Below are 19,294 nucleotides of genomic sequence, written 5' to 3' on the forward strand. Positions count from 1 at the left end.
GAAAAAACTCATACTCTTTTGAAAACTATCGCTTTAAAAATTCCGCAAAAAATTACTGGAATAACTGAAGATATGAGCAATCAATCTCTACAAACATTTTTTAATTAAGTTTTAAAAAAATTGCGTGTTAAAGTTATTAAAATTTTTTAATGTTATAAGTCTTAAGTAAATATATGTGAGTTAAAACGTCGTAAGTCTTAGTAAAAGTTCCACAATAAATTTTCTAACGTTTTGAATTGTATTACCCTTTCTTTTTGTTCGTAGTAACATTTTTGACGCCAAATACTAGTATATGGTAAAATATAACACTTACAAGCTATTCACAAAATAAAATACAATTTTGGAACTAATAACGTTTTTCCATGGTATGCTTCCTATACTTATAATGATTGTCAAAAGTTTTTGACTAAATAATTTTTTGTATTACTCACATTTTTTACGAATCTTAATAAATAAAATACTGAATATGTTTTAATATTTAAAACATCATATTCTTAAGTTGATTATGATAAGAATTTCATTAACTTATAAACTGAAAAATAGATTGACAAAAATTATCGTTAAATTATATGTTGGCTGACAAATTTTGGCAGTCACTGTACACAGAGGATTCTTGAAGTATAATAAAAACAATTTCTATAGTTCGAAATTCGAAAACTATCAACGTTCTATGTGAAGCAAATAAGCTCTTTTTCATCGTCATTGTATGGCTTTCGTTGTTACAGTGTATCCAGTGTATCCTTCTCGACGCTTCAATTATCAAACGGTAATTATGCGTCACGAACACTATGGACTGCACAGTACCCTATCCTACTTCGTATCACGAAATCGAAACGTCGAGCTTCTGATAATTCAAAGGGGCCGATGTGCTCGCTCTCTCTTTGATCGCGATCGATCGATCGGAGCTTCAGTTTGGTTACACGTGGACTAGGAGCGGCACAGGCTCTCAAATCAATACTCACTTTTAGACAATAGATAATTTGACACGGCAGAATATCAAGGCACAAGGATAATTTTGTCGCGTGTCTACGACATTGAGGTACGAAACCACAAAATTTACAACCGTCTCAAATCTCAGTTTCAGGTTCTCTTTCAAAGCCAGTTTGAGTTCTCGCAATCTCTCTTTCTTTCTCTCCTCCTATCCCTCTCTCTCTCCCTCTCGACTTGCATACCGCGTCAGGTTCGCGGCAGGGCAGCCTCTACCTGCATTCCAATCTACCCAGTCGACCTCATTCCGCCATTATACTATTTCGTTCGGTCTCTCGGCTATCTCGCGTTCTCGAACATCGTCTCCCGCGCGTTTGTTCGCGCGGGAGTGAGTTTTCGGGACCGAATTATGTCACACAACGTCGCGTTCTGTCCCTGACATTGCACTTCCGATTTAAAGTTGGTTCCTTCGATATTTCCGCGGCATACTCGGCCTTAAACATGAAACAAACATAATTCAGTTTTGTATCTATGATTATTATCATTCACGAAATGAACAAATTATCAATATAAAATACAAACATTGCTAGTCGTAAAATTACTTATATAAATTAAATTAATTTGAATTTTTTTAACGGTGCTCCTTTTATATTAAAAAAGGAAGAAAGAAATCTGTCGCGATAAGGATTAATTCCTTCATAAGCACACACATAGAAGAACTGCGAAACTTTTTTTTTATTTTTATAAACTGTAGAACTAGATTTAGATAACAGAATGTCATTTTAACTTCATAGATCCACATAAATTTAGATTGCAAAGTTAGCACGCCATTTTATTAATATAAAAAAAAGTAATGATAGTGGCAATAACACTTTTCATAGTCCTACAGTTTCTTATAAAAATAAAAAAAATTCCGCAATTTTTACTTACTCCGTTGGCACACTGGGTCATTTTTATCTATAGCCTAAATTTTTTACTATTCTAGGCTTTCAAAAAATCCAGAACAATTTGGAATTACTTTTCTACATCTTTCTACATTCCAAATAATTATTTAATTCAAATGATAAAACTTTTATTTGATAAAAATTGAAATTTGTGCTAAGAAATTAGAGAGTAAAATTTTATCTGAATAAAAAAAGCTCAATATTTTAATGATACAGAGATAAAACCACCGAGAAAACGCCAAATTCCAATTATTAACTTTTGGTAGATGAATTTTTTTTAAATTGACTTCGATATTAATTTATCCAATATTGTTTAGTTATGTAAAGTCTTTCGGTAGCGAGATCAGCCATTCTCTGTAATGGACCCACTCTCTGTGTCTCCTGGCATTATGACATCGACAATCGTATTCATTATGACCGATTCGATCACTGTCAACAGCAGGCAAGTAGATACTATCGAGAGCCGCGTATATCGATATTCATTATCTATTACGTTATCCCGAGCGATCGGGTGCTCGGTCATTCGCCAAATGTATTCGTATACGCCATAAATCAACTGCTGCGAAAATATTAACTCTCTCGACCGCACACGTGACACGGATATTTCACGATGAAGCGATCGCATGCGTGTTACTTTACACCGCGTTACAGCGCGATTGCAGTTTTACTTTGGACGTTGATGGATCGGTATAACTCGGTGACGGATTATTCGCTCGGTGGCTGTTGTTTCGATAAAAAATTTTCCTTTTCAGGAGACCGGCCGATCATTATTATTTTAACCCGTGACAATTAAACGGACAGTGAAATATTATTTGGGCAGTAAGAAAATATAATATCATTCAGCAATGGAGAGTACATATGTGTGTACAATAACAATAATAAGACAAATATTATCCATGATGTTCATGATAAACATCGATGAAGTAATTATTAACTATGAGATAAAATAACAACCCGATTAAATTTGCTTTAATATATTAATTAATGTCCCAATTAATATATCCTGAAAACATCACAGACACATAATTTGATATTTTATCTCGAATATTAAATTTAAAATCTACGTTGTAAATGAATTTTTATTTACTTATTTCTGGATATTTAGGCTTTTAAAAAATAAACTGCAATTTTCACCAAACTTTAAGATCAAATGTATTTACATTCGTGACGTTATCGAAAATATTCACACTCAGCGTATCAAAAATAAAATTATTAAGTGGATTAAATAAAGTCATCGCGTATGAAATTAGTCGGCCTGTGTTCTACGAGTGCGATGTAACGACACGGAGAGGAGAATCACCTGTTAATTGCTAGTCGCTAGTATATGTGCGACACGACTGAACATAATACGCGAGCGATGATAATCGATAAATTCCTTAATGAGCCATCCAATAGATACGTGATCACCGAGCTGCTCCAGAGCGACTTGCACAAGATCATCGTGAGCCCACAGCATCTCAGCCCGGACCACATCAAGGTCTTCCTTTATCAGATCCTACGAGGTGAGTTACAGCAGCTTTAACATATCACGTTCTTTTTATTGCGCGTGTAATGATACGAACGGGAATTTTTTAAAACGAAGAAGCCGAAGAGTAGAAGTATATATCACGATGTGCTTTTAAAATTTATAGCAGCGTATTTTAACGTAACAATATATGTATGTGCTTACACATATATATTACGTTATAATTTTTTATATACACAGTGATGCATTCTTAATGTCAATCTTAAATTAAATATAGTGAAAAAGTGTAATATAAACGGATAACTAGTAGGTCAGCTCGATTAAAACATAATGCGCGTATTCTCGTCAGGAAATGAAAATCTATAAAAAAGACGGGGATGCGAAGGGATGAAAAAGTTCGAAGTTAGAGCTCCCGCCGGGACGGCGAGGATGCCGGTCCAGTCTCTCTTGATGACCTCTCAGGAGTCGTTGAGGTCGAGATTCCGAGATAGTCTGCCAGGTAGGAGAAGGGAGAAGGTGGCGAACAGGATATGGGGGTTGAGTGCAAGGAACGAGATGAGAATGGCGAAGGACAAGGGAAAAGTTGGTGGTTATAAAAATCCACGAGCGGCATATTGCCTCCGTCGCCGCGTCGTCGTTGTCGGGCGATGGCTAGATAAGGGGTGGCGGAATGGGGGAGGTAGGGAGAGTCGGTGGAAGCAATGGGGGTGGAAGAACTGGGATAAACAGGATCGTTTCTATTCATCCCTCGGGATCATCCCGGGATCTCGACGCTCCTATATCGTCCTTACATTGTCTGGCTTGCCGAATTACTCGTTTCCTCCCCCTCTTCTCCATCATTCTGTCCCTTTCCCTGGACTTGAAAAATGTTCGTTCACCCTTTTCGTAATTCTCATTTGTCTTTTTCTCTTGGTCGTTCCCATCACTATTTTCCTCCTTTCGCAAAAAAAGCAACGATATTCTTTCGCGACTCATTTTTTTCATTTGATTGAAATTTGATTTGTTCAACAAAAATTAAATGAAAGATAAAGATTATAGCAGGAATTCTTATAAAGAATGTGTTATAGTGATATTATTATTAAAATTTAACGCGACAACGTTATACGAAGGACATACGCAATAAAAAAGACAAGTATAATATTTACATTTTTATTCTCCCTCTGCAGAGATATGAAAAACTTGAGATTCTCCTATGCGTTAGAAGTTGCATATTGCACCGTCGAGCGTAATTTTAATCAAACGCACAGCACGCGTGATTACATTTCATGAATGCGGAATTTTATTAGAAAACTGCCGTCCCTTTGTATTCCGTGCAAGCGCGATTTGGCTATCCAAAAACGCGGGATAAACATCTCTCTCATCGAGCAAAAGAGAGAAAGAAAGGGAGAACGGATCAAAGGGTGCGCTGGATTAAAAGGGCTCGACACGACACGACATAATACGGGGAATACGGGGGATGGAAAAAGAAAAGTGGTGTTCATCGCATCGTCTGAAAATGAAATTCCACTGCGATAATAGACAAATTTGAAAGTAGCTGTGTTGAAACTTTCTCGGTTGAGATCGCTTGTTTCTTGGATTTTTCGCTCTTATCGATATTATTTTCAAATAATTCGAGATGTCACGTTTAAAATGTGTACTGCATTATATTACACGAGTGTTAATTGAAAAAATGTATTGATTTTATATGATTCTTGTTTTTTCTCTACTTTATATAAAATAAAAATAACAAGATAACCTAAATATTGTAAATACTCTTATAACTCTCTTTTATATTTTTATTTCCAAGAGATATTAAATTGGAATACGTGGTGAGGCAATTATTTACGACGAACACAATCGCAGATTTTTGATTGAACGGATAGGAAAGAATGGTAGCAGAGAAACAGAAAACAGGAGAGAGAAAGTCATCTTTTCGTACGATCGATTTTGCTTATATTGCGACGGAATGTGGCACTGGATGAGATGAAATCGCCGATAGAAAGAAAAAGAGGAGAGAGAAAAATAGGATATAGGTAGGAAGAGAAGAGAAAAGGAGAAAAATGAGAGACGAATTGCAGGGCACTAAATTCGTTACTCATACTTCCCTCTTTGCATATACAGCATTTCTGAGCGATATTAGAGCACATCTTATGATTTACCGCATGTGCGATAAATAAATTCTCGCTGCCGATTGAACCGCTTTTCTAATTCCAAGTACTACGATGTTCATGTTGAGATGTTTACGAGAATTCACATACCTGTAACGTTAAATATTGCAATCATAGACGGAAAAGTCGGCGTTTGCAAATAGAAAATACATTCTATCTAGTTGCAGTCAAACAAATCAAAACCAGACGTACTATTTCTCTAGCTAGATAGCACGATCTAGTAAATTAGTAGAAATTCTGTGTTCTGTGGTGCAGTTCCTAGTAATTTACTAAATTGCCTCTGTATGGTTTAAGATCGAAAATAAATCAATCTAGAGAGAATGAAAAATCTAATTTAGAAGTAAATCAATTACATCGCAATTATAAGCAAAAGAGAAAATTTTTGTGTCTCACTCTGATGATCGAATTCCAATTGATCCTCTCACGAATATATTCTACCGAGTGCATCCTTTAGCTTCTGTTATTTAAGACGTAAAAGACAGACGCAAAGAGGGCAGCCACGTTAATTCATCATTTATTGTGTCGTCACTTTTGTTTCTCATTCAGCTGGTTGTTTTCGAGGACGATTTGTCACGACAGGTTCCGCTGCATCTCATGTTCTTCCTTCCCCGTTCACCACGAAGGATGCAACTCGAATCGCGCGATAGCAGTGAAGGCGAAGGAGAGCTCTCGTGTTCACCCTTCGCTTCCGCTCTCGGCCGAGAGGAGCAGAAAGGAGGTTTGTGGCGCAACTAGTGCAACGCGAACACAACGCGAGAGAGCAACGCGAATGCACCAGATCATTATGCGCTGGCCAACCGAGGTGCATCGTCGCGAATAGTAATTTTTCTTCGTTTTCCCATTATTAAGATTTTTCCAGTTTCGTCACGGCGACGTCTTCGTCTTGTTTTTCTTTTTTTCGTTTTTTTCCTCTCCTGTCATGATGAGATAGAGTTACTTCTGAAATTACTGTCTTCGATACTTCTGAGCAAGCACGAGAAGAAATGATGTCTCGATGTAACATAATGTGATTGGAATGACTGTCGAGGCGAAATTGCGTTGCGAGTCATGTGGAATTATCTTGGAGATATCAGGAATTTGTGTAATGTAATGAATAGATCAAGTGGTATAGAAAGAAAGAAAATAATTCAAAAAATTAACTGTGATAAACAATCGGCGTAATTATACAATTAAAGTATAAAATCTTGCACAATCATAAGTATAATAAACATAATTTTTTAAAATTAAATTTAATGCTATTCTAATTTTATATTATTCTTAATGTAAATTCTAAAACTCGCGTTGAACTAGATTTAATTTCTACACCCTAACACTAATAATATTTTTCAAATAAAATTATCATTGAAAATCAGGAAATACCTGAATATGCTTTACGTTAGTTTTGAAAATTTTATACTTATATTTCTAACGTAGTGTACAAATAAGAATCAAGATTACTGAAATTATAATACATCCGCTGTTAACGTATTTACCCAGAATTGCGCACTTGCCGAATAGTGAGATTTCTTGACAAGCGTTTCTAATGGATCTCTCGTCGCGATTTTCCTTATTCTATAATTACCATGCGGCCAAGAACGCAAATAAATATTTGTCAATCCCGGTTGCTCTCTTGACTGTCTTCATGGATCAACGTTCGTTCGAATTAGATTCGAGTTTTATCTTCTGAATTCGTTCAAGCTTCTGCGTGCTTCAGCGGTACATATCTCAAGGAGACGTCAGAAACCGGAAAACTGAGTGACACATTTTCGACATACCCGACATATCCGACATACAAACTGCCCGTTTGCTGTGAGTTACGAATTGTCGATCGCAATGTGTAATTTTCAGCATTCTGGCTTGAAGCTTCGGAATTAGTTCAACGCGCAAGAATTTATATTAAAAATAATATAAAATTAGAATAGCATTAAATTTAATTTAAAAAAAGTTATGTATCATACCTATAATAATGCAAAATTTTCTGCTTTATAATAATTGTATGATTTTGTGTGATGATCGAATCTTCTCGCGAGCGTTGTCGTGAGTTTCAGACTTTCCCACCCAGTATAACGCGACGCATAAAGTTGGAGCAAATAGAATAGAAAACAGCTCTTCTCTTGACTGATTCGAAACCAGTCCTGCCGCTGCCCATTCGTGACCCCGGACCCCGTCATCCGGTCGGCTCTGGCTTCTTCTCTAACTACCTCACCTTACTCCTGCTTTTTCGTTCAGCGTCCTTCTACCTCCTCCCTCTGCTCCCTTTGCCAGTCGCAACGTTTTAATTAAGGAGCAATATCTTTTTGAAGAGAAATCACGGCGTTTCTCTTTTTAATCTACTGAGAAGGGTACGTACCAGCATTGTGTAACAAAAAATCGATGTCTTGCAACAGGAATAACCGATACCGTTCAGGAGAGAGACAGCGGAAAAAAGGGAAATGTATTTGTAAACGGATAAATAGTATCAGGAGATTTAGTAAAGAATTTAATTTAACTTAATTTCGACGAGAACTGCGTCGTAAAGCTGTATCCAAGTGGACCTTTATTATGTATTCTTAAATTGATTGATCTAATTTAATTGATTGATTTTATTTATTTTATTTAAACATCAAACCAAGCATTAAAAATATACTAGAATGCGATGACTTAAATTTAGAACAAATTGTTTTCAATGTCAATATATTAATAATTTATTTGTTAGGTATTACAATTTTATCAAAAAACTAATTGTTTTTCGAAAGCTATATCAATTGAAAAATTTAAATTAGAATATGAGTGTAAAAACATAAAATATTGTAATTACAATATACAAATCTTTATTTCCTGACTTTCAACACTGTTATCGAAGAATTAACTTTTTACATAAACTTGTATCTGTGTTTTGTAATTTAAAATAAACACGAGATTTTAAATAAGTTCATTATAAAATTAATTTTTTCTAAGCAGACGCACTTTAGGAATATTTCTAATCTCTAATTACAAGATCGCACATGTTAGAGCGATTTGTAGTGATGGTAATAGTAATTTCCTCGCAGGCTATGATACATGTTGCGCGGCGTGTCTGACTTCGCTGATTTGTACGCTTGTACTACTTGCCAGTGGTTGCGATCGACGTCAAACGAATCTTAATGAGCGGATTACACGGTGTATAATCTCGTTCGCAGTTAAGTGTAACGCGTAACATCAAGAGGTAGGGAGAAAGAGAAAGAGAAGCAGGAAGAAACATAAACAAAATAATTTAATTAAACACCGTCGCATTTTGCGCATAAGCAAGCGAGATAATGTTTTTGCTTTAAATTTTGCCGCAAAGTCAAAGGAAATAACAAGAAATCTCCTTGCACTGTTGTATTAAATCATCTGTCGAAATAAATTCGACGACATATTTTTTTTAATTTTAATTCAAATTTCGTTAAACTATAATAAGGATTACGATAAAATTTCTTTTGATTACTTAACTTGCGTAATTGTATTATTATTATAAGTTTAGTCATTTTCATTGGTACATATTACTTATTGCAATTGTATAATTATAATTACAAAAGAAGTTACAATATATGTTTTAGAATATAATGTAATAAATTATTAATTTCAGTAAATTTTTTAAAAAAGAAATTATTCAAAATTTACATAGGCATAGTTAATCCACTTTTCTTCAAGATATTATTTAAATGTGTTTTCCCGTTATATTATAATTGGTCCTCTTTATTTCAAGTACGAAGACCATAATTTCCGAATCGCTACGTCAAATCGCAGCCAGAAGTCGACGAAGTTAATAATTCAAAGTCCTGCTCTCGAGAGCAAATATTAGCTCACATTCTCTTCAGTTGCCTGTCATTCTTCTACATCGTACATTAACAAGCACCGACATTAAATCGGCTGGAACTTCGCCAGAGCGAACCCTCTTAGCTTTAAGTTTTCGTTGCACGTGCGCGAACCACATGCAGCGACGTATAGATTGATCAAATTTTTAGTTCACTTTGCCACACCATATTCCGTCTTAAGCATCGCTATTCCAGCTTAAATCTTTATTTTATACTAAAAGTGTTTTACCTATTCGATTTTATCGAGAACGTTTTTTATACTATTTTATTTTTATTATTTGATAATGTTATAACTTATGTATATGATATAATTTTTGTATGTTAGACCAAGAAATAAAAATGGGATGTAATTATATTTTCGATAAAGACAGAAAATGAATAATTAATACGGATTATTAAAAAACAAATAAATGAACAAATAAATAAAAGGTTTATACGAACTTAGATGATGGACTCATGATAAAAATGTAATGCTTTTCTTTTCTCATTTATGTGCAATTAAATTTCTTATTTACGCAATAGGTTTTTTTTACCTGTCTTCGATTATCTTTGATACACTTTAATTTATGCCTCGGTATTGATACACCTTGGTCTACGATTTAATTTGACGTTAAATGCGGTACACGAAGGCGAGACGTATGCCGGAAACAGGTCGATGTGATGCAGTGTACATAAGTACGTACACGTACGCGCGCGTACGTTGTTAATTAAATTCAACGTCTGATCGGAATTGACTTAATCGACAACAGGTGTATCGATCAAGGATAATATTCTGAGAGACGACGTGACTATATATGCACGCCGCGAAGTTGAATCCTTAATCATGCACGCGATAGAAACCATGATGTAAATTATACGACATTTTCATTAAGTGGAATAATACAATGTATGTCAATTCGGAAAGGTAGAATTATCCAATTATTAAAGATAAAAATACTCAATTGCGAAGACAAAAGAAAATCAGAAACTAGAAGTTTATTTAGGACGAGAGTGCATGTAGTAAAAGTAAATTAATATAATTATCGAATTATCAATTGTTTTTGTCGAGATTTTTCTAATTTTTAAAGATATTTACTTCCAAATTTATTATATTATTTTCGTTCATTTTATAATTCTAATTTTTACGTATTTTAATTTAAATCAATTTCGGAATTTTCGCAAGACGAAGTAACTTTGTCACGTATATGATGAGATTCCGAAATTGAGAAGGATTGACGAGCTTTGTGCAATATAAGAGGAACAGAACTTTAGCGAGACGAGCGAAATTTCGACGGAAGTGCAGAAGCTCGTGGTGACGAACACATCGCTCTCGGCGATCTACAATGACGTCGCGTCGGCATTGGAGACAATATTAGGTCTGTTTTTTGGAATCGAACTAGTATCACTTTTTGAACTTGAAATGAGATAGGTATATATTCGATATTTGGCGAAAACGACAAAGAGAGTTCTAGTACAGTTTAATAAAACAGAAATAAAAAAAAACAGATCTATTGTGTTATATTACGTTTGTATTTTATTTCTGAACTAGACTGCCCTACAACTCTCTTTCTCGTTTTCGGCAAATATAGAATATATATATACCTACCTCATTTAAAATTCCAAAAGTATTTACTTATAGTTCAGCCACAGAAAACAGATCCATTGTTACGACTCGATGTGCGAGAGCCGTCCTAGCATCACTTCGCGAACTCCGTGACAGGAAGCTGCGCGACGGCGCTCATTATACGAATCCTTTTCTATCTCCTCTCCGCGAGATAAATTACTCGGCAGGGATTAACGCGACGGGGTGATTAATCGCGCGTTGGCCGATTACTGCCCATTAACGGACTTCCCCGTCGTTCTCGAAGTCCTCAACGCGAGTCGCTTTTTTACCGAACGATCCTGCGTTCGCGATTCTACTGGCTCGTAAGAAAAAACGAATAGGAATTCGATGTTCCAATGTTCTCGATAGCGTTTCACGGCGGATCTCGCGCATTTGCAAAATTTTTCTCTCGCAAATGTCGAGAGATATGTACGATTTTTTTTATGAGTACAAACGGAACTAAATGGGAGCACGGTTGAGCGCTGTGCCAAGGCAATCTCAGGTGGTTGCACGCGTGCAACGCGGTTATCGGCCTCGCTGAAAATAAGTCGCGTGGTGAGGCTTCTTGTTTACAGCAGGCAGCGGCGCGATTCCGATGACGTGGCGGCGGGACATGGGTATCAAAATTAACCGCGAGTAGCGTCGCGACGTCGTCCGCGTTTCATGCTACGGCGCACTACTGTGCGGCGTAACACTTCCAATCTTATCGTAGATATTTGAATTTTGCTTTAATTACACCCGATTATATTACATATTTATACAATGAAATTTTACTCGTATATGTATAAATATGATATGAAATCATTACGCAAAAAAAACAGAATATTATATTTCTACACTCTAAAAAATGTCGATGTGGATTTAACATCCATGCGGTGTCTATATAATTCTCACTGTGTTAGTATTAAATTAACACCAATATAGTGTGGATTTCAAACATCTGGTGTTTGTATTAAAACCATCATGATGTGGATTTAAAACCCGTGGTGTTAAATTAACACCCATTGGTGTTAATATTAACACCAACACAGGGAGCATTATATAGACATCTATTTTTTAGAGTGTAATATTCGAGCACATTTTTTATCGTATTTAATTTATTAAATAGAATGTAACTCCGTAAATAATTGTTATGTGTGCACTCAGTGTGTATGAAATATAGATAACTTACTCGTCGAAATGTTTTAAAAAATTAAACTGGAACTCGATGAAACGATGAGGTACTATTAGATTATTATCGAGGATATGCTCAAGATTATCGCTGGAATTTTGCTTTGACCGGGCTGTCATTGTCGGGTTCATCGCACCTGACATCACGGCATTCTCGTTGGTTGAATTCTTTATTTCTTTTCCCATTTGGTCGGCGAGCGAGGTCAAGCGATTACCGACGTACGAAAGTCAAGGCCTCTCTTCGGGAGACCCGGTCTCGTCTCGGTTATCGATTCCAAGGTTGTCGGCAACCTTCTTTCAACGAGGATGACATGACAGATCAGACAGATCATACCGGTAATTCGTGAATACTTGCAAGAAAAAACTGGCATCTTAGACGAGAATAAACTTACGCGACCGGTTTTTCATATTCCTTTACCTCTTTTAAGAGTTGCTCTCCTGTTAGTAAATGTAATAATTACGTCTGAGATACTTTAAAGAATAAAAATATATAAATGAAAATATACAAATAAATTAGATTGTGTCAGGATTTCAGTCATTGACTTGATTTTTTCATAAAAGACTTGATTGATTTTTGACTCATTGACATCGTTCGAACTTTTTGTCGCATCCACTCATCGATTAATTAGCATGATGTTCAATTAAATTAATTCAGTTTCACATAGAATGTGAAAAAAGAAATTGAGAGAGAAGAAAGGTGATAAAATATACACGAAATCGAAATAACTGTAACTCCTCATCGAGTAACTTGTCCGTAACTGGTCAGCATTAATTAGCTTTTTTTTATTGCGTATTTTTTCTTGTGCATTAATCGGACAAAATATTAATCGTTCTTGCTTTCGCGGTCGCGTTATCGGCGTGGCGAAATGACGCGCGCGTGAAATCACGTTGATTACGAAGGGAGTACACGAGTCAGCTAATTTCATTGATAAAGGACATTAAATAATTAGGATATTCATAAGTGGCTCGCTGATGGACTTTAATTAGCAGGCGTTTCCGCACGCGCACCGCTAGTTAATTGCTCGGTATAACTAAATTCACGATTTATTCTGGCTCTCGCCGGATTTTATCGTGGACAGAGACAAAGTTGACTTGTATTGCATGATCGACACAATATCGTTACAAATGCAGACTCTCTATAACAGGATATTTTGTCGTATAATATTTCAATAGAATGCAATAGCGAATTCTGCATGCGGATTAATCGGAAACTAATTATGAGATTAGAATGTGCGAATTCTACGATCATTAGCTAGCATCGATCGCTTATAATATTTTATATTTAATATCAACGTACAACTTTTTTTGGTTTATTATAAAAAGATTATGATGATCTCGTTTTTATTGAAACTTTTAAATGTAGTTAATCTTTAGAACACGTTTTAATATTGTGTATACGTTTGTAGAAAATTCTATATATCTTTCAAGAAGAATTTTTTCTTTTCTGTATTTTTTTATATTTTTAATACATTTAAAAAATTTAAGATTATGTATTGTAACATTGGTCTTTAACGAAATTTTTAGGTTATAGAACTTTTGAAGTGTATTAAGTCATGGAAGTTGAATTAAGTCTATTTTGAAAGACAAAGCATAACAATTTATCTAAAATTTTTGTGTGCCTTTATTACCGCAATTCGGGGATTCCATTGTTAGGCCATGTATTTATTATACATTATCTCTAAAATTTATCAATTTACGCAAATTTGCATTTATTCAAAGAGTCGTCTTTTCCCCAATTTTTCTTTTAAATTCGGAATATTTTTCTTGTCGAAAAGAAGAAGGAAAGGAATTCATCTGTAATAATTTAATATTCGATTAAGTAGTGCAGCTTGGCGGTTAAATGAATTTTTTACGCTACTTAAACAAGCGCACGCGAAGATTCCGGCTCGATGGGGGAGAGAGAGCGAACTTTTGGGATGCAAGTTAATCGCGTGCGAACGGATACGATAATAAGAGCGGCCGTACAGCAAATCCGGACGAGGGACTTTAATTACGGCGAGGCGGACTCCCCGATCTCACTAGTCACCCCTCAGACGACGGATTACCCCCGGTAATATTACCGAGTTTTATTGCCGCGAAGGATGTGAGGCCCGAATGTGCTTGCGGCGTGACTCACATTTAGAGCGGTGATTGGATGTAATTCTGAAAATAACCCTAAAGTTTTGTGGACATACGTATGTATAATAAATTATATAAATTATCAAATATATCTGGGAAATCCAAATAGATCGAGTCAAAGTTCGTTAAACCGCTTTCTTTCGTTCTAATTTTATTTCATTATAATGAAATAAAATATGCACGTCTGCGAAGATATTTCGTAATAATCAATTTTCCAATAATTTGCTGTCGCATCATAACGATCTATTCCCCTGACGGTCCTCTTTCAATTTAAACGAACACTTTGAAAGAATGGGAAAGACTGAAACTGGTGATCGAGCGTTTGGCGAACTAACTTGCCAATATGTTGTACCTTAAAATACACGCCGTACCTTTTTTCGACGTGTTTTCTGAATCAACTTAAACGAACGGTAAAGTCGATTCCGTTGACAGGGATGGATCGGGAAACTAAAGAAATCTCGTTACGGCCCTGCTCCTGCCTATTTCTCGCCTCTCCACGTCCACCATTCTCGTGCGAAAGAGATATTATTGCTTTAAAGTAAAGCAAGGAAACAAAGGCAAACGGAAGAAACTTTCACGAAACCTCTATGAGTTACGCCGATTTTCCATCATAGAATAAACTAATTTAAGAAATGAGTCGGAGAAATTACATTGTTTTCTCGAACTTTTCGTATATCGACTAATTGAATTAGTGTTGACTAATTAAAGCGTATCTCGTGCGTCACTCGCGTATTTATAAAACGAGTGAACAATGCGATCGATTTGAAACGCCCCGATCGTCACCCCATTTACGGTATTTGTCAATCGATAGCGGGATAGTATTATAATTTATCGTTAAACTTGTTTGACCTTTTTCACAACAAAGTATAATAATTTATCGGCTATTAAATTTTTACATATTATAATAATTTAATTTAGTGGTATGTATAAAAAATTATACATACCACTAGTATGTCCTTGAAAAAACTTCTCATCATCATCATCATTAATGTTACATTCTATTTTATTTACATTTTTTTTATTTTTTAAATTTATATGTGTAAATTTACTTTTTAATATCGTAATGAGTTTATAAAATTATAAAGTTGCAATTTTTTATATTAGAAAATTATTTTTTCCGAATTTCACAAGGTAAATTTTGTAAATTTTGATATAATAATTTCTTTTAAACTTATTATTATTGGACTTATTATTATATTTCTCTAAAAGGAGTAAATTTGGTTATTATTCATTACATTTGCGCTGGACGCAAATTCGTACCGCGTGGTACGAATTTCATCGACGAGCATTTTCGACAAAATAATAACCGATTTTTGATTAAGCTTGATATAATCTTCGTTACGAAGTGCTCCGAATTTTCATCAGCAAAAAGTCTGCATTTTGCCTGGAGCGAATTTTCATCGGCACGAAAATTGGGTTCACGTTGACACGACCGACGTGTCATGTCACAGCAGCGGCGTCTCTGATGTTTTGTCAGCTTGTCACCCCGCCGAGAAAAATTTTTCCATCACTATCATTTTCGCAGTCTCGTACAAGCGTCTCTCGTGTCAATTTTCATGATCGATAAAAATCCCTCATAATTAATTTCCATCGGTACGCGCGCCGTTTTCATCAAATTAATTAGCGAATCGAATTAAACTTTGATAATTTTTTTAAACTGGAATTTCGAAGATTATTCGAAATGTACAAATGTCTCTTTTTATTCGAGATACGTAATTCTTTAGTTATCTTTATAAAAACTTTCTGGTGCACCCTATATTTCTTATTTCTACCTGACAAAAAGTAATTCTAGATTTTTGAAATTTGACACGATTATAAGCTGGGGATATTTCGATTTCTAAAAGATCAATATTCCCAAACGATAATAGCAATTTTAACCGACCTATTTTGCGTAAAATTGATTCTTCTATCTAAAAGGGGCTATTTAAAAAACCGATCTTTTTATCAAGAATCGTTTCTTTTTTTTAACAAAAGGAATATTTCGGAGCAATCTTTTTACAAAAAATTGATTTTTAACATTTTTAGAGATTGCACATTATTATTATATAGGTTTATAATTTGCGACATATTGTTTTCAGGCCTCAAATACCTTCACTCGGCTCGAATTCTCCATAGGGACATCAAACCTGGAAATCTCTTAGTGAACAGCAATTGCGTACTAAAAGTAAGTCTCGATCTAGATATCTCAACCTAGAATTTAAATGTTAATGACTTTGAATACACCGGATATTCCCCTCGATTGAACTCAACTGTGAGAAAATACATGAGAAAATAATTAAGGATCTGTTTGTCCGACATAGATGCTTTGCTCCAAATAAAAGCCACTGTTCTAAATTTAACTATCTAGATTAATCTATTTATGTCGAACAGCCGAGCGTACTAAGTGTCCTCTTTCTCCAGATCTGTGATTTCGGATTGGCCCGGGTGGCGGAACCCGACCAGAACGTTCACATGACCCAGGAAGTGGTGACACAGTATTATCGCGCGCCGGAAATCCTGATGGGCGCGCGGCACTACACCGCTGCGGTGGACGTATGGAGTGTTGGTTGCATCTTCGGTGAGCTCTTACGCCGACGAATCCTCTTCCAGGCCCAAAGCCCCGTACAACAGGTAAATAAAACGGACTCTAAAAATTTAGCTTGTATCTTTCTTCTTATAGGGCCTTATATTGCATGTTAAACTTGACTCACTCAGAAAAAACGATTTAACTAAAATGTATAAAAATTTAGCCATATATATGTAGACACAGATTTTAAAATAACTTTGTTAGACCATTGCAATAGTTGTGGAAGTTCAAACTAATTATTAGAATGTCAAAACTTTTTGTGTCTGCAGCATTGTTCATTATGTTTAAGCGTCCAACATAATTATTTCGACGGTCTATTAATATTATTTTCAGATCTGTAGTTCTATTTAAATATTTAATACTCCAGTAAAATCGTTCTTAATGTGTATGATTCCGGTTACGCGAGATATCAGTAAATATATTTCATGCCCATTTCTATCAATGTAGATTAACTGTAATCTCGATTCAACTTACTTTTCATGTGTGTGTGTGTGTTTTAATTATAAAACTTGAAAAATTGGAGAGTAAATTTAATCGAGATTAGAGTTACATACATTGATAGAAGATAGGTATTAGTTAGATATCGTAAGTATTTTACGATAAAATTATCTCAAAACTAAGCATTGAAAAAACAACGTACCTTCTATCTTGGTTTCAGCTCGAATTAATCACGGAGCTGCTGGGTTCGCCTACTCTCGAGGAAATGAGGTATGCGTGCGAGGGCGCGAAGTCTCACATGCTAAGAAGGGCGCAAAAGCCGCCGTCGCTCGCGACCCTGTATAATCTTAGCAGCCAGGCGACGCACGAGGCCGTCCACTTGCTCTGCCAGATGCTAGTCTTCGATCCCGTAAGTCTTTGCTTAACGCAAAAATAGACTATTTCTCTCCACATTAAATCTTACACTATTCTTATTTTATTTGAGTTCACTTTGTATTTGATGAATAAGTATTAATTTTAATTTACACAATTCTTACACATAAAGTTATTTTGGTGCCAAGTCTCAAAAATTTTCTGAGAACTGTTCACTTTGATATGGATAGTATTCAACTTAGTTTATTTAGTTTACTTTATATAGTAAAAAATATTTCAAAATTATATTTATAAATATCTGTTGTTTTTTTAAATAAATTACTATTTCTCTTTTGCAATATTTATTATTTCAAATTCGATAATAACTACAGTATCGGATTTCATATTTTATTATCATATTCAACTATCAATTTTGTTACATTTATTTATAAATAAATACATATATAATAATAAAAAAAGAATCAATTTCTACTCCACTTCTCGATTGCCGAGATTCGTATTATTTGGCACTTTTCATTTTATAATTTAGTAATTGATGTTATCTTCATTAATGTTCTTTTCGATAAATTATTATTACGCAGGACAAGAGGATCACCGTAGTGGACGCCCTGGCGCATCCTTATCTGGACGAGGGACGGCTTCGATATCATTCGTGCATGTGTACCTGCTGTTACACGACGAGCGCTGGCTTGAGACAGTACAGGGTGGATTTCGAGCCTTCGGCCGCCCATCCATTCGACGATCTCTGGGAGCGAAAGCTCACGAGTGTGCAGCAAGTGAAAGGTGAGAAATTCTACCGCATTGAAGATTCTTATAGGAATGAAAATAAAATTAAAGAAAAATCTCGCAAATGGCTTGTCTTTCGAATTTATCGGAAAAATATTTTTACGAATATTTACGAAAGTATTACATAACATTTGATAATAGCATGTAAATGTTGCGTACAACGAATATCGAGAATATCTTCTTCTATATTTCGTGATAAAAATAACTAATGTAACTTACCTTAATTATAAGTGAGATTTATGTTTATATATATATATATATATAAACATAATATGTATATATACATACAGGGTACTTCTAAATTAAACAGCCAAACTTAAAATATGAATTCAGGACCTGAAAACAAACAAAAATGTTCTTCTGGACGTATGCTCGCAAACGCTTTATTTTCAAGTCCTGAATTTATATTTTTAAGTTTGACAGTTTAATCCGGGAGCACCCTGTATATATATGTAATTTAGAATGATATTACAATAAAAAACTTTTGATGCTTAATATTTTGACAATAGCGAGTTCTTTATATTTATTTTTTGTTGACTTTTTACGTTAAATCTTGTATAAAGTGCGATTGGCAGTTGGATGTTCGTTTTTGCACGGTACAAATTGTGTAGAAGAAACTCAATATATTGTCTCAAGAATATCACGCGTATCGTGGGTAGTGACGTACACGGTAAGTATCTCAGGCACGTGCCTGTGCTATTCGAGAACAATAACCGCGATAAACATTCTCGCATGTGTGCGTGTCATGATAAATCATGGTTTATCTCAGCAACGCCTGGTCGCTGAGAACCGTGAAGTTCTTGTATGTCTTTTCTCGTTGCTATAATCGTCAACGATGAAGTGAGAAACGATGGACCAGAGCGACATAAAAAAAATGCTGCTATTATCGCGCAATTCCTTGCTGGATATACTATTCATATTAAAATCAAAGCTCACAGCTGATATTTGCAAGTTTAGTTGTTTGCAACGATTGACAGAAGCATAT

At 35.1% G+C, this 19,294-nt stretch overlaps 1 protein-coding gene across 1 annotated transcript in view; it reads left to right on the top strand.

Moving 5' to 3' along the window:
• nmo (serine/threonine-protein kinase nemo) overlaps positions 1 to 19,294 on the top strand; it is a 99,002-nt gene that overhangs the window by 72,290 nt on the left and 7,418 nt on the right. Inside the window, 5 exon segments of the mRNA XM_018542289.1 lie at positions 3,267 to 3,373; positions 16,226 to 16,311; positions 16,548 to 16,757; positions 17,372 to 17,560; positions 18,105 to 18,306. Of these exon segments, the coding sequence (XP_018397791.1) occupies positions 3,267 to 3,373; positions 16,226 to 16,311; positions 16,548 to 16,757; positions 17,372 to 17,560; positions 18,105 to 18,306 (794 nt within the window).

This window comes from Cyphomyrmex costatus, unplaced genomic scaffold (assembly GCF_001594065.2).
Source record: "Cyphomyrmex costatus isolate MS0001 unplaced genomic scaffold, Ccosl1.0 scaffold11, whole genome shotgun sequence".
NCBI classification, from domain to species: Eukaryota; Metazoa; Arthropoda; class Insecta; order Hymenoptera; family Formicidae; genus Cyphomyrmex; species Cyphomyrmex costatus.